At 42.1% G+C, this 14,818-nt stretch overlaps 1 protein-coding gene and 1 long non-coding RNA gene across 5 annotated transcripts in view; one reads left to right on the top strand and one right to left on the bottom strand.

Annotated features, from left to right (window-relative positions):
• JAKMIP2 (janus kinase and microtubule interacting protein 2) overlaps positions 1–14,818 on the top strand; it is a 106,568-nt gene that overhangs the window by 50,593 nt on the left and 41,157 nt on the right. For 3 of the 4 annotated variants that reach the window (XM_048861166.2, XM_048861168.2, XM_048861169.2), the window contains one exon: positions 12,094–12,364. In XM_048861166.2, the coding sequence (XP_048717123.1) occupies positions 12,236–12,364 (129 nt within the window). In that variant the 5' untranslated portion in view covers positions 12,094–12,235. Of the gene's footprint in view, positions 1–11,330; positions 11,549–12,093; positions 12,365–14,818 lie in introns of those variants that run through there. The other variant, XM_075131327.1, reaches the window with a different exon arrangement.
• LOC142073075 (uncharacterized) lies at positions 8,462–10,312 on the bottom strand. The gene is made up of 3 exons (XR_012669763.1): positions 9,969–10,312; positions 9,158–9,242; positions 8,462–8,692 (listed from the first exon to the last, which is right to left on the bottom strand). It is a non-coding gene; the product is annotated as an uncharacterized LOC142073075 (long non-coding RNA).

The following is a 14,818-nucleotide window of genomic DNA, read 5'->3' as shown; positions in this document are numbered from 1 at the left end:
TTTCACAGTTACAAAATATCAAGCTATGTTAGGACCTTTTAAATTGCATCTGCAAGACATGCCCAAAGCAACTGCTGTTTGAAAGCCAATTATAATAGCTCTTTTGTCTATTCTCCCACTATTTTATTTTATGTACTTATACATCAAATCCTCCTACATTACAAGAAAGTTCTTCAGATTGCAGTCAAGCATTCCAAAGCTAGGAAATGACAGATTTAAGATTGCTTGTGCAGCCTTCATTTGACCCACCTTGTGCATATGCATCATGGTAAAGGCTTTAGTTGCATAGCTTCACTCAGAGCACAGAATGGACAGTACTTACTGAGGGTACATCTACACAGCAAAAAACACCCAGCAGCTGTGAGTGGTCAGAGCCCAGGCAAACTGACCCAGGTTCATGGGGCTCACGCTATGGGGCTGGGTTCTGAAACCAGCAAAGGGGTCTCAGAGCCTGGGATCCAGCCCAAGCAGGAATGGCTACACTGCTATTTTTAGACCTGTAGCGCCAGTTGACCCAGGCTCTGAAACTCGCTTCCATGGGGAGAGGGGGGCGGGGAGGGAGTATTGCAAAGTAGTATTCAACTTTTTATTTTCTTCTCATGTTCACGGTGTGGCCCCATATCCCATTTACTGCACACTACTCAAACCCTGTCCAAAAGACAGAATTACTCATTTCTTCATGGCCTTTTCAATGGCACTCATCACTACAGTATCCAAGCGCTTCCCAAATATTAATGGATTTATTTTCACAACACCTCTGTGAGATTAGGAGGTATTATTATCCCCATTTTACAAGGGAACTGAGGCACAGAGAGATTAGAGCCAAAAATATCCACTGATTTTGGGTTCCCAATCTGAGACACATATAAACTGATTTTTTCAGAGCACTTATAGTTATTTGCCACTTCGTATGTCAAAGCTCAGTCTCCACTGACTTCAGTTGCAGCTGTGAGTGGTCAGTACTGCAGATCAGGCCCCAGGGTCTCAAGTCAGACACTCAGAAATGAGGAACACACCATTAGTGATCACCTGTGAAAAGTTTAGTTCAAGAGACTTGCCCAGCATCACACAGGAACTCGGTGGCAAAGGCACAGTTCTCCAGGGCACCACTCAACTTCCTTACGCATGAGACCATCCTTTCTTTTCGTGCATTCCCCTGCCTCATTCACTGTGCAACAAATGAAAACGGGGTCCTACACTGAACATTCTCCTTCAGTACACCACACTGACTCATGAAGTGAGCTGTAGCTCACGAAAGCTTATGCTCAAATAAATTTGTTAGTCTCTAAGGTGCCACGAGTACTCCTTTTCTTTTCGCTAGAACAGGTTTATCCTGTGCACTTAATGAGGCAGGGGCCCGGTAGAGAAGAGGGTATGTAACCATGTAATTAAAGATTGTGTCATAATGCATACGCACAAGGGAGCCCAAATAAGGTTTTCACTATTCAGGCTTCTCGGCACAGTCCTAGTCTCCCCCACCAGTCCCATTCTCTTCCTGAACATGTTCCCAATTTCCCACCCAAACGATTATCAGTTCTTCCAACCTAGCTCCGTGTCCCTGGTCCCCTTACACAGCCAGTCCCAGTCCCTGCCTTCCTGGCTCCTCCTCCTCCCATCTGTATCTCTCCTGCTCCCAGCTTTGGGGAAACTAGTCCATGCACAACTTTTGCTGGGCAGACATACTCTTATTGACAATGAGGGTCTCATCCTTTACCTTGTAGAACTCCCATTCACTTCAGTCAGTGTTGGATCAAGACCTGAATCACAAACATGTCCTAGCTGGTACAGTGGATTATTACAATATCCTTCCTCCTGGAAGCCTGCGTTCAAATACTGCTTGGGACCCATGGAGTTTGATTGCCTTTGTTATATGTGTAAACATAACAAGATCAGAACAGCACTGCAGTCTAGCTGTAGTATAAACATATCGGACAGTCTCAAGCTAGTCCCTTGAGGATATGTGTCCATGTCACCAGCACACCATGCAAAGTGAAACAATACATCTTTTTTAGCAGATTCAACTCAGTAGAATCCCACGGGTATTACAGGGCAGGTTCAAGGTACACAGACAGATCTGTAAGCTTATGCCTTCATGGTACAAATCCCCTCACTTTGTAGCCTTTTGGAACTATTATTTCTGACTGTCTTAATTTCAATAAGACCATCAGTTCTCCCTACATTTTGTAATTAAAAAAAACTCCAGACAGACAGAGCTAGTTGAAAAATGTTCCACAAAACATTTTTCTGTCAGAAAATGCAGTTTCATCAAAATGGAAATGTTTTATGGGAACTTGTCAATTCTGACAAAATCTTCAACAGGAAAAAGACAAAACAATTTGTTTAGACTTTTTCATTTTGTTTTCTGTTGTTTAAACATAATATATTAACTATAATTATCATAACATATTAATTATAATCATGTTATATTATTATCAAAATGAAGCAATTCAATATTATACAAATGAAATATTTTGATGTTTCAGAATTTTTCAAAATTTTCATTCCACAGTAAATTTTGAAATTTTGAATTTTGACAAAACAAATTTTGAAATGTCAGAATTTCCTGCAGAATGTACATTCCAATTTCCCTCATTTTATTCACAAATAATACTGTGCCCTTCTCTAATGACCCCTTTAAGATAGAGGATTATTATCACCCCTTCTTACAGATCCAGAAATTCAAGCACAGAGAGTATGTCCATACCCTTCCATCTATGTCCATACCTCTTCCACTCACAAATTGCGCTAACCTAGAATTAGGACCCATGGGATGGAGAGTCTAAGCCTGAGGATACGCCTATATGGGGATAAAAAACTTCCAGTTAAGGGTCTCAAAGCTCAGGCTCCAGCCCAAGCCCAAATCTTGACAGCAATTTTTAGCCCTCGCAGCCCAAGCCCCACGAGCCCAAGTCAACTGAGCCAGGCCAGCTGCAGTTTTGCCACAGGTATTTTACCCCTTTGCAGACATACCCTTAGTCAAGCCCTGTTCCTTTGCAGTATAGTTGCAGCCCCACTCGCTTCGTGCTCTGGGAGTCCACCAAAAGTATCCCAGAATTCCACGGGCCAGCTATTTTTGTCCTCTGGAGAGTCAAGTTTGGTGGACAGTCAAGTTTTCCCTCATTGCACCATGAAGAAAGGACTAGGGCAGCCCCATTTGGGGAAAGTTCTAGGACGTATGGGATATGGGCAGTTGGACTCGGGCCCATATAATGTAGTGTAGACACTAGAGCCCCAGGTTGGGACCCAGGGTTCAACAATTCCTAACCTGGGGTTACAAATTAGTGTGGATGCTCAAGCCATAGGTTAACAAACCCAGAGTCTGTTCACTCAAGTTCTATTAACCCTGGGCTTACATTGCAGTGTAGACATAACGAGAGAGGTTGAACGTCTTACCAAAGGTCACACAGAATACGACTGGCAAAGACAAGAACAGAATCAATATCACCTGATTCCTGTGCTGTGCTTTAAGCCTACAAAGTTATCCATCCCTCAGTCCTCCCCACAACATAGGGTATAACAAGTGAGGCAAAGAACAAGTCTGACAGCAGCTACAAGTAATGAACCCAAAGCTCCAGGGATAGTCATGTAATTCAAAATATCACAAGGGAGAGATACTGTAGGCCCAAACTGACCTCTAACTAATTTCCTGCCTACCTAATGTTCTTATTTCTCTTTCCAATGTCCTTGTAATATTTTTCATATTTGCTTTTTCCCCCCTCCAAAACAGCTGCTTCTGCTGGGTTTTTTTCTCTTTAAATACAATGTTGAATGCCAGCAGCTAACTCTCTTTGACGACCTTATAATAAACAATCCAGTCGGAATGTGCAAGAGTAGAGAAAGAATTTTTATAAAGAAACCATTCTTTTTGAGTCCTCTATGGGATGAACAGCAGTAAGGAAATAAGGATTTATTTATTTTTTAGCTTGAAAGGAATACCCTTTCCATTGTACCGTAGTCATGTCAAGCATTGCTGCGAATTTTTGCCAGTTGCTGCTCATTTAGCAATAATTTCCTTTTCTTAGGCACATCTGACATGTACTAAGTTGGCCTGTGAGAGAGATAATTTCCTTGTTATTGGTAGATTGCAGCTTCGTTTTGATAGCAAACTGCGCATGATGACAGGCTAATTGCCATTCTGGCTTGTCGGATGAGGAAAAAAGGGTGCCACAAAGACAGCTTGGCAGGCTGCTATTTCACACCCAGAATTATTCCTGCTTCACCATCCAGACTACTTTATGGAGACCACTTGGTGGGGAATAGAATGAATCAGATTTCTTTGGTTAGTAATTATTAGTGCAAGGCCATATGCTTTTACTTTGTTTGTGTAAAGCAAAAGGGGTTTCTGAGACTGGGGAGACAGCTGAGCTGTGTGTAGCCAGGTTATTTCAGTGGCCCAATTAACAATGTTAATTTTGACGCAGCATCTCTGAAGAAACGGGGCCTTGAAATATTATTTTAAGAAGGGGATTTTATATGCTGCAAATACAGGAAAGTATTTCAGTCTCAGATACGTAGGGTGGAGCTTAGCCCTCGGGATATGTGCAGCGCTCCTATGGATATCAAGAGGACAGCTAAGCTTGTAGGGTAAACATAATATCACAGGCAAGCCCAAGATGTTCTGAGTGAAGCACTTCGCCCACACTAATTTAGGCCCCAATCCTGCAAAGATTTTTGTGCATGTTTAAATTTACACATTGTGAATAGTCCCATTACTCACCATTGGAGCTATTTGAAAAATGGAATTTCCATCCCAGGGCTTTGATTCAGAGTACCATGATGCATTGCCTTTCTGGAAGACTTGCTTTAGTCACATACAAGTTATCGGGCTCCATACAGGAGAAATGGGAAGTTCTATGGCCTGTGTTATGCAGGAGGTCAGACTAGATGATCTAATGGTCCCTTCTGGTCTTAAAACCTTTGAACCAGTGGTATGTACTAGGTGAAATGTGAGTCAGGACTCGGGTTCTAATCTCATCTCTTTCACTGACTCCAGTATAACTGTGGACCCACACACAACAATTTTTTTAAACTTAGTTTCCTAAAGTTAGGCACCTGAATCCATATTCAGGCACCTACTTACATGGCCTGATTTCCAGAGGTCCTGAGCTCCTGCAGCTACTACTGACTTTTATAGGAGTTAGGGCTGCTCAGCACCTCTGCAATCACTTATTTCCCCATCTTTGCCCCAAAATGTGGATACTAATTCTTGCCGATCTCACAAGGCTGTTGTGAAGTGTTGTTAATTGATGTCTGCAAAGGACGTTGAGATTCCCTGATGAAAGGTGCTGTGGAAATATAAAGCGTTGCTTGTAAGCTTGTCAGATTTGTTTTATTGGTGATCTCTACAGTAATTCAAGAATTAAAACTGATCAGAACGCCTGATGGTTTCCATGTGAGGCACAATTAAGGAGGTGTGTTGCAAATGGGACCCTTTGTGTGCATTATTTATATTAAAATGCTTTACCCTGTAGCTCAGACCTTACATGCAATGTTTCATCCTATCAATGTTAGCAAGTGAGCTGTAAACCCCTGAAACATAGAGCTTGAAATGGAAATGCTGACAGACTTTAACTAGAGAGGGATTCAGGGCTCCACTACAAGAAAAGGTGCTAACAGAGGGCCCTGGATTAAACCCTGTGGTACACTTTGGGGTACATTAAAGCACTGTATGATAGGCTCATCTGTGGCTATACATTGAGTTCTGCTTGAAAGATGATGTCTGAGCTGGTTAATACAAAGTGGTCACCTTACTGAAAACATGAAAGAGGTCAATGAAAAGAGCAGCACAGACAGGAGTTATGAGCTAATGGGATTTAACAAGTGCTTTAAGTCTTCATTTGTCTCCATCCCTGCATGGGATGAATTGAAGCGGACTCGAAGTTACCTACGATTTTGTCAAAGTCCAGCTAGCGAGCAACCAGAGACAAATGTTTCAAGATTTTTGACAAAGGAAGTGTTAGACTGGGCTGTAATTAAGACCTGTCCTATCACATCTTCTTGTAATTGGGTCTGGACAAAGCTTGACTCTTTCTTATTCTTAATCTCGTTCGCATGGATTGAAAGGTGAACACCATCACACAGAGTCCTCTACCTAGCATTATATTATCACACATGTGCTCTTACATTCTTTGGCACAACAGGATGCAAATTTCTCTAAACCGGGTTCTGAATTTGCACTCATTGATTTCACTGGCAGTTTTACCTGAGTAAAAATTGAGCTAGGATTTGTCACATTCAAAATATTGTACACCTAATTCAATGAGACCATTCATAGGCACTAGGTCCAAAACACTAGGCCTTTACTGGGAACATAAAGCTTTATGTTAAAGAATCTCAAAGTACTTTGTTATGTTAATTATTTAAGCCTCACAACTAGACTTGGGTGGGAAATGGTTTTCCCATCCTGTGGATATTTTCAAGAGTTTGAAGCTTTTTCCCATCTTGAATAGGGATGGAAAGGCAAAATCTCAAAAATATTCATGAATCAGTTTTTTTTCCATTTCAGGTCAGTTGAAACATTTCATTTCAATAATTTCAGAATGTTTATTTTGATTTTAACCTTTATTCTTTTTTAACCTTTCCCACCCCCCCAGTCTAATTAGCTTACATTTTGAAATGAAAAGTCGTTCTGAACTTTTCACTTAGAAAATGTCAAAATGAAACATTTTTGACCATTTTGAAATTTTTTTGAGTTGGGAAATTCATCAAGCCCAGCTTAGATTTGCAAACAGTTTCAATTTTGACGAATTAGTATTTTTGATGAAAAAATTACTTGTTGAAAAATTCCCAACCAGCTCTATTCACAAGGCCCTTGTGAGACAGGTTATTAATTAATTATTATTATAATACCCCTTCTACTGATAGGAAAAGCAAAAGCATAGAATTAAGTGAACTTTCCAAGATCATACAGTAAAGCACTGAGTGGAAGGGATGGGAAAAGAACACAGGAATCATTTATCACAATCCCTGATCTAACCACAAGACCACATTGCCTCTCTTCAGAACTGCCTTTGTTCTGGAGAGGTCAGTTTTAACCTGGCTCATGTTACTGTTAGTTTTCTTAAGTGCTACTGCAGACAGACAGTCTAGCCACAAGGTTATCTGCAATATGTATTCAATGGATATTCTTAACTACTTTTGTGGATTAGACTATAGCACAACTCAACACCCTAAATCTGTCTCTGCATTAAGAAAACAGTGAAAGTGAAATTCACCAGGGTACAAATGTTTGTATCAGAAATGCTGCTACGTCTCTGGTAGTTTATTTGTTTATTCTGAACTTCTCTTCTAGCAGAGCATGTGATTATCACAGATTATGTATTCAAGGTCTCTGAAAACTGTCTCTAGGGTGATTAAGACAAGAAAAGGCAACAAGTCATCACTGAACGCTACGAATTTTGTGCAGTTCAAGTGCTAAGCTGCGTGTCTCCACGCCCCAAATATCCATGTCTCCAGAGATATTTCAGTTGTTCTCCAAAGGAAGGTCCACATTATCAACCAAACTGTTTCCACCACCAGTAGGCATGCCAGCTAAATCCAATTCAGAGTAAGGCTGTAAAGTGGACAGAAGGTGGCTGCTTCCTTTCCAGGGGGTTGTTATTTTTGCTAATATAAATACTATTTTATAGCAAATAAGGTAGTTTCTGAATGTTATTCTATTGGAGTACTTCTGGAGTTTGAAATCCCAGTTACCACATATTATAATCATCTGTTTGTAGGGAAAGAGGTGTTTTTAAGTATGTTTTGGTAATACGGGTAATGCACATCTAAATGTAAGAAGTCTGTCTGCCTGTTTGCAATAGATCAGGGCTGTGAGAGGATTCAAAATCATTTTTCTGAGCAGGACACAATCTTGGAGACTTTATAGTTGTTCTTTCTTTGTTGTTTTCCTTGTTGTAAAGTAAAAGACTCCACTCTGCGAACGCCCACAGACCACTGGCTCAGTAGAGAGGCAGCTGGAGGCCACAACAGATTTTAAAAGATGGAGACAAGCAGAAGCATGTTGGAGCCTAAGGCTATGGCTACACTGGAGAGCTTACAGAGGCACAGTTGTACCAATGCAGCTGCACCGCTGTAAGCTCTCTACTGTAGCCGCTCTAAGCCAACAGGAGAGAGCTCTCCATCCACTTAATTAATCCACCCCCACCAAGCAGCAGTAGCTATGTCGGTGGAAGAAGCTCTCCTGCCGACATAGCGCTGTCCACACCAGTGCTTAGGTCGGTATAACCTATGTTGCTCAGGTAGGTGCCTCACTTACACCCTGAAACACATAAGTTATACCAACATAAGTGGTAGTGTAGATATAGCCTCAGATGAAAGAGAGCCGAGAGCGTTATAAGATGAAAGAAAAGGCGTACTTGTGGCACCTTAGAGACTAACAAATTTATTTGAGCATAAGCTTTCGTGAGCTACAGCTTCATCGGATGAAGTGAGCTGTAGCTCACAAAAGCTCATGCTCCAATAAGTTTGTTAGTCTCTAAGGTGCCACAAGTCCTCCTTCTCTTTTTGCGGATACAGACTAACACGGCCGCTACTCTGAAACCTGTCACTATAAAATGAAAGGTCTTGGAGAGGCCAGCAACACAATGGGATTCTCTGCAGGAGGTCTGGAAGGAGCTCGCAGCATGTTGGAAGAGTCTGGGGCCTGCTACATGTTGAGGGAAGATCAGGAGAGTATAATGGAGCTGGACACCTGAGGGAAGAGAGATAGATCTTTATAGCTGGGTCTCCAAATAGCATGTACAGTTGCAGGTGCAAAACTGCAGGCACTCTTAACTATGCTTACAATTGCACCAGTTTGTAGTAGATACTTCACCTGATTTGTGGGTGCAGAACAAACAATCCCAGAGCACTTTTTATGACCAGTAGTAGACGTAAAATAAAAAGTTATCAAATTCAGAACACAGTTGAGGAACTTGTGATCTGCTACTGACTATGGCGTGCACACACTGACAGACTAAACTCCTCCAACACATTGTTTTGAATTATATGCTCATCTCGATTTTTAAAGATATAACATCCGTCCATCCCAGGATAACGGTCTTTGGAGAGATGATAAAACTGCACATGCAAAAGACCTCAGGACTGTAATAATTCACTGAATATGTCCATTGTGCTGCTAAGAGTTAACACTGAATCCCAAGATGAAATAACATACCCTTTTTGTTATCTTCTTTTTGATAGTCATGTACCTTTCAATCTCTGAAGGTCCACATTTGCCCATTCCAGAGAGAAAGTTATTACTGTGAAAGATCAAAAATAAGCAGTACTTTGCCATCTGGTCATTATTTATTAAGTTTACTGATTCTAGTATGGATGTTACTAAACCATCTAGCGTAATGCCCATTAAGTCTATTGATTGTTAAGAATCCATAACATGCTACTGATCTTACTAGTGATTAGAGTCTTGGGACACAATACTCCACACACCTACTTCATGGCTCAGTGCTTACTGAGCCCCACTGACTTCAGTGGGGATTTCCCACAGTAAGCACTACACACAATTCTCAGTTAGTGAAGGATTCGGCCCCAAAGTACAAATTCAAAGTAATTCCATCAAGTAACCCTTAACAGAATTTGGCCATAGGAATTGCAATTAGTTCACATGCTTGTAATATTTGTATTAATGCTGATTATATGAGTGTATTGTATTATTGTTATACTGGGTTTATATCCACTGTCATTGCTTTGGTCTTTTATATCCCGTTCATAATCCATTATGAAACAACCTTATAGACCCATACTATCAAGTAAACTCAGCCCTGTGGCTGGTAATAATGCTAAGACAGCATTTTAAGATTTGTAAGCAAAGTGGCCCAGTGCATTAGCTAAAGCTTCTGTTATCTCAGCAGTTCAGTGTGTCATAGCAACCTCTGTAAATTGCTTGCTATCCAGATGCTAAACCCATGTTTTTATCTGCATAAAAAAGGTATAATGCATATTTGATAAACTAATAAGGAGTAAATTACCTTTTTGGAGGAGACTAGGAATTTATTTTGTCATGCCTCATTTTAGATCCTCTCTTTACTTTCACATTTCTAACCTCAAGTGGTGCTCCTGTTGCAGTTTAACATGATTTTTCTTGCTGTGATTCCAGCCTGCTCTATCTTCATACACACCAGCTATCTGGGTAACACTGAGACATTCCATCTGTGTAGCAATGATACGTTTAATCCTCATGCTTTATGCTTTCAAGCATAAATATCCAAAGTATCTCATTCCTGAACTAAAAGCATCCATCTTTTACGGCCTGCTGCCTTGCTATGGGAGGCTAACCTTAAAGTAGCTCAGCACACCCCAGGGCTACTACTGCAGGACTGCAGTCGGTGATGCATGCCATCTGAAGTATTATTAGAGTGTTTCAGTCATGAGATCACTTGCAGCCAATCAGAACTCAAGTGGGCTCAGAGCCTCTTGTACCCTCTGCTCATTGGGGTTCTGTAGTAGTACAGCCAGTAAAAATACTTACTACTGTAACTGTAGTTCAGATCTTTAAAACAATCACTTCCCTGCAGGGAAGCCTCTCCTGTGAATTTTTAATCTATTTTCTTTCCTGCTTAGCTCACACATTGTTTTGTTTCTTCAGCTCAAAACCTTGCATGGTTAATCTTGAGAAAATTCAACCTTTGTTTAAACCCGAGCAAGTCTTAAGGCATTAGCATTCATATGTCATAGGCAGTCAGATTTTCACATTCTTAACCATTCCCATCTCCTTCGCCTCATTTTCTGAGTTTGAGCTGGACATTATAATGTCATCCCTGCTGTGCTGCATTACAACACAGATGACAAAAATGGGCCACTTATACTATACCGCTTCCAGAGTAGATTTTCTTTCACAATATTCACCCACTCCTAAAACAACCATGAGTCTCAATTTACTGTAATCTTTGGGCTCCACTCTGATCTCAGGTTTCAGAGTAGCAGCCGTGTTAGTCTGTATTCGCAAAAAGAAAAGGAGTACTTGTGGCACCTTAGAGACTAACCAATTTACCATTGCAACTCCACTGGAAACAATGCACTGGTGTAACTGCGAGCAAGATTAGACCTTCTGTCTTGCATGGGGATTGTGGAGGAAATACTGGCCAGATTCTGATCTCCGTTACAATAATGTAAATCTAGAGTAACTCTATTGATTTCAAAGCAGTTATAACAGCGTAACTGGGAGCAGTATATGGAAGCTTAGTTAAATGGAATTAGAGGATGACATTTTCAGGATACATTTCATAATATACAAGTGGAAATAAAAATTAATTCAAGGTAACAAGAAAGAATGCTAGTTTGTTCACTGTATGACAAAATTACTAATGTGGATTGCGTTATTTCCCCAAAAGGTGTCAATCATCCTTGGGAATCATAGTCTTTGTCTCTGATCCATCTAGAGAAGTGGCAGTGGGACTACCTGTTCTCCAGTAAATACGGGGAAAGTTAACCCTGGTCCTTGCACAGGTGACCAGGAGAAAGGATGCGTGGGGGAGGATGAGAAACACAGCCGGTACACACTCTGCTATGATAGTCCTGGACTTCTCCAGATCACCAACCATGTCAACGTGTATGTTGGTTTTCTGCTGTGAACAATTGTCGTGTAGGACTTGGAGATGCTAGGGACTTAATGGCCCTGGATCTGGCACTGCCAGCATGCCTATGAAGGTAACCGTCCCAGGTCAGGATGGAGACACTGATTGATAAGGCAGTGTGGAGGAAGCTTGTTCCACTACTGCCAATGCTGTGCTTATTCTGCACAGAAGACCTCTTTATCCGAGGCTTTGAATCAGTGGCAACTAACAGAACCAGAATTATTTTTAAAAATCTCTTTGCTCAGCTACAGAAATCCTTAAGAAACAAACTGCCTCCTACTTCTTTGCAGAATGCCTCCTGGAGGAAACAAGAAAGAGGGAGGACATTGCTTTGAAAGCCATTAGGCATGCCAAGCTTACACATAGCAATTTGATTGTGCTAAAATCCCCCTTGCAAGTCTCTGGACAGAGGTCACAGAGTTTGGAAAAATGAACTATTGTCTTAATGTTTTGTAACCATATGAACCGTTGTGATGCCACTGACCCACTGACAAATAACAGTGTGTCTTATTTCTCGCAGGGCTTCCAAAGCGGCTGAGGACAGGACCTTAAGGAATGTCACACAGTAGGTGCTGAGACAACTTGCACTGAATGGAACAAACAAAGATGGCAGTCCCTATTTGAAAGGAATTAAACGCATAGACTCTCATTAGGAAGAAACAATGTCAAAAAAAGGACGCAGCAAAGGCGAGAAGCCGGAGGCACTGATTGTTGCCCTGCAGGCTGCCAATGAAGAGCTCAGGACCAAGCTCACAGACATTCAAATTGAGCTGCATCAGGAGAAATCGAAGGTGAGTGAAGAGTCAATATTAAATGACAGTATCTGCAAAGGAGAAAAAGATCTGGAAAAGCTGTATAACAGAAAATCAAGGCGGGCACACATGTTTTTTAACCAGAAGACAGGGCCTGATTCTTCTGTACTTACACCATTTTTATCCTGACTTCAATGGAATTACACTCTGTTTACATGGGGGTAAGTTAAAGGAGGCTCAGGCCTATGAAGAAGAGGATTGTTGACCTCAAGATCCTGGCTACGTTCCAATTAGTTAGATTTATCCTGCCACCCTTAAATTCAGTGTTAGTTCTGTGACTACCATGTTTTTCATTTATCTCTGCCTACTGTGTTGTGTTGCTGTGCATTCTCGAAGCACTTATTTCGGCCACTCCAAAGACGGTTGCATTTCACTAGTGAGTGAAGTGCTTCATAAATATATAGTGTGTGATCCTGTGCTGTACCTCTAAGGCTAGGTGCACTGCATTGTAAACCCAACTCTACAGGACCCAGGCCTGTGGAGTTGGTGTTTCCTAGCCCACACTTGAACTTCTACTCTGCATTGTAAATTGCTAGACCCAGGTCTCACAGTCATGCTAGCATCCATGCAGCACTTCAGAGTCAAACCTTCTGACTTGGGCTCAAACCTGAGTCAGAGCCTCAGTTTAATGTGCAGTGTAGACCTTCCTTACGGACCCTACCTTTGAGCGGGGGAGGGTCCACAAGGGGAAGGGTCCCAGAGTTCAGGCTCCAGCCTGAGCTGAACATCTACATAGCAGTTTTTAGCCCTGAAGCCCAAGCCCCACAAGCCTGAGTCAGCTTACCTGTGCTGGCCACAACCATGCTGCTGGTCTTTTATTCAGTGTAGACCCTTAGGGTACGTCTACACTGCAAAAAACCCCAAATCCATGGCAACAAGTCTCAGAGCCGTGGCCTACAGATATGAGCTCACATTACCAGGCTAAAAATAGCAGTGTAGATTTTCCTGCTTGGCCTCTGAAACCCAGCGAGTGGGGTGGGAGTCAGAGCCTAGCTCCAGCCCAACTGGGAACATCTACACTGCTACTTTCACCCTCATTGCACAAGTCTGAGTCTATAGACCCAGGCTGAGTCTCTCTGCCCTGCGTCTTTTTCTTGCCATGTGACATACCCTAAGAGGCTGGAGAGGTTCCCAGCACTCAGGGTCTAAAGTACAGCAGCCTCCCAGGGATCTCTATGGGACAGATCTCTTCAGTGCTGTAGGCTGTGGCCCCACCCCAACACATGTCTATTGCCTCTTGCCTCAACCCAACAGCCCCCTGGGGCCTGCAGGACGTCTTCAGGAAGCAGCTTTACAGCTGACTGAGGGAATTCTTCCTTGGCAGAATATGGGGCTTTTAGGACTCTTCATGCCACTCCAACTGAAAGGAACCGGAATGGGGGTGACGGATGTCACCCACAGTGTAAATTTCTAGCTGTCACTGTGCACTTGTTCTGCAGAGAAGGTGCAGATAGCCTTTCCACTTCCTGCCGGTCGTGCCTGAAGAAGTAGATAGTTTCAGGCTGGCAAAACGTCATCAGTTTTGAAGTTGCTTTGCAATGAAATGGGTTTTTTCCCACTGCATCACTTCCTGCTTTCTTACTGGTGCTTCTAGTCGGGAGCCCATGACATTACACCTGTGCCCTGGAGTCTCCCGTGCATTGCCAGGTGCAAGAGTGTTGCTTTTGTCCTATAAAGCCTTATACAGAGAGAGCTAAGTGTCTCCTGGATGCTAATGAGATAGCGGCACTCTTTAGTTTTAACAAGATGTTCTTTATGAGCAGCAAACAACAGAAGTCCCATGTTATAGTTGCTGTTGATTTCCTCTCACCGAATCCTGAAGTTATGGCCAGTGCTGTCCACATGCTAGGACTCTGAATCTGCCACTGAGCCACAGTAGCAGTTTCAAAGGGCAGCACTTACTGATGTGGTTTTTTTCCCCCCAGTTGATTTTAATTGAAGCCTGTGATGGAAATTCTTTGATTCCTTCACAGATAAGCATGGCCTCAGGAAAACAAACCTAGGCTGGGCTGCTCGGAGCTTCCAAAACTGAACAACAGCAAGTGCTTTAGTTTCCATCGGGTCTTTTATCATGAAAGGCTTTCTTATCCACATATCAAAGCTAATGGCAATCTCAGAAGCCCATTGGCCTGTTGAGTGGAAATCGGTTTCTTTAGTTGTAGCAGAAATAAGATGAAAGAACAAATAGACAGTCTGGGATAATCTGTGGGGGGGGTTTCTCCCCTCACCCTCCAGTGAGATTTATAGTCATTAATTGAAACCCATTTTAACATGGCAGGATTCGCAAGCAACAAGGAAACTGACACAGTCATTCTTTCGAATTCATCCTGCATCTCAGACTTTTACAGCAGGCTGATCTCAGAACCTGGAAAGGCACAATGGTTTTTCAAGCCTTGGCACTGATGTCTTAGCAGACAGGCAGGGATTAGCTTC

The sequence above is a fragment of the Caretta caretta genome, chromosome 8, assembly GCF_965140235.1.
Source record: "Caretta caretta isolate rCarCar2 chromosome 8, rCarCar1.hap1, whole genome shotgun sequence".
NCBI classification, from domain to species: domain Eukaryota; kingdom Metazoa; phylum Chordata; order Testudines; family Cheloniidae; genus Caretta; species Caretta caretta.
This window is presented reverse-complemented; position numbering and strand designations above follow the sequence as displayed.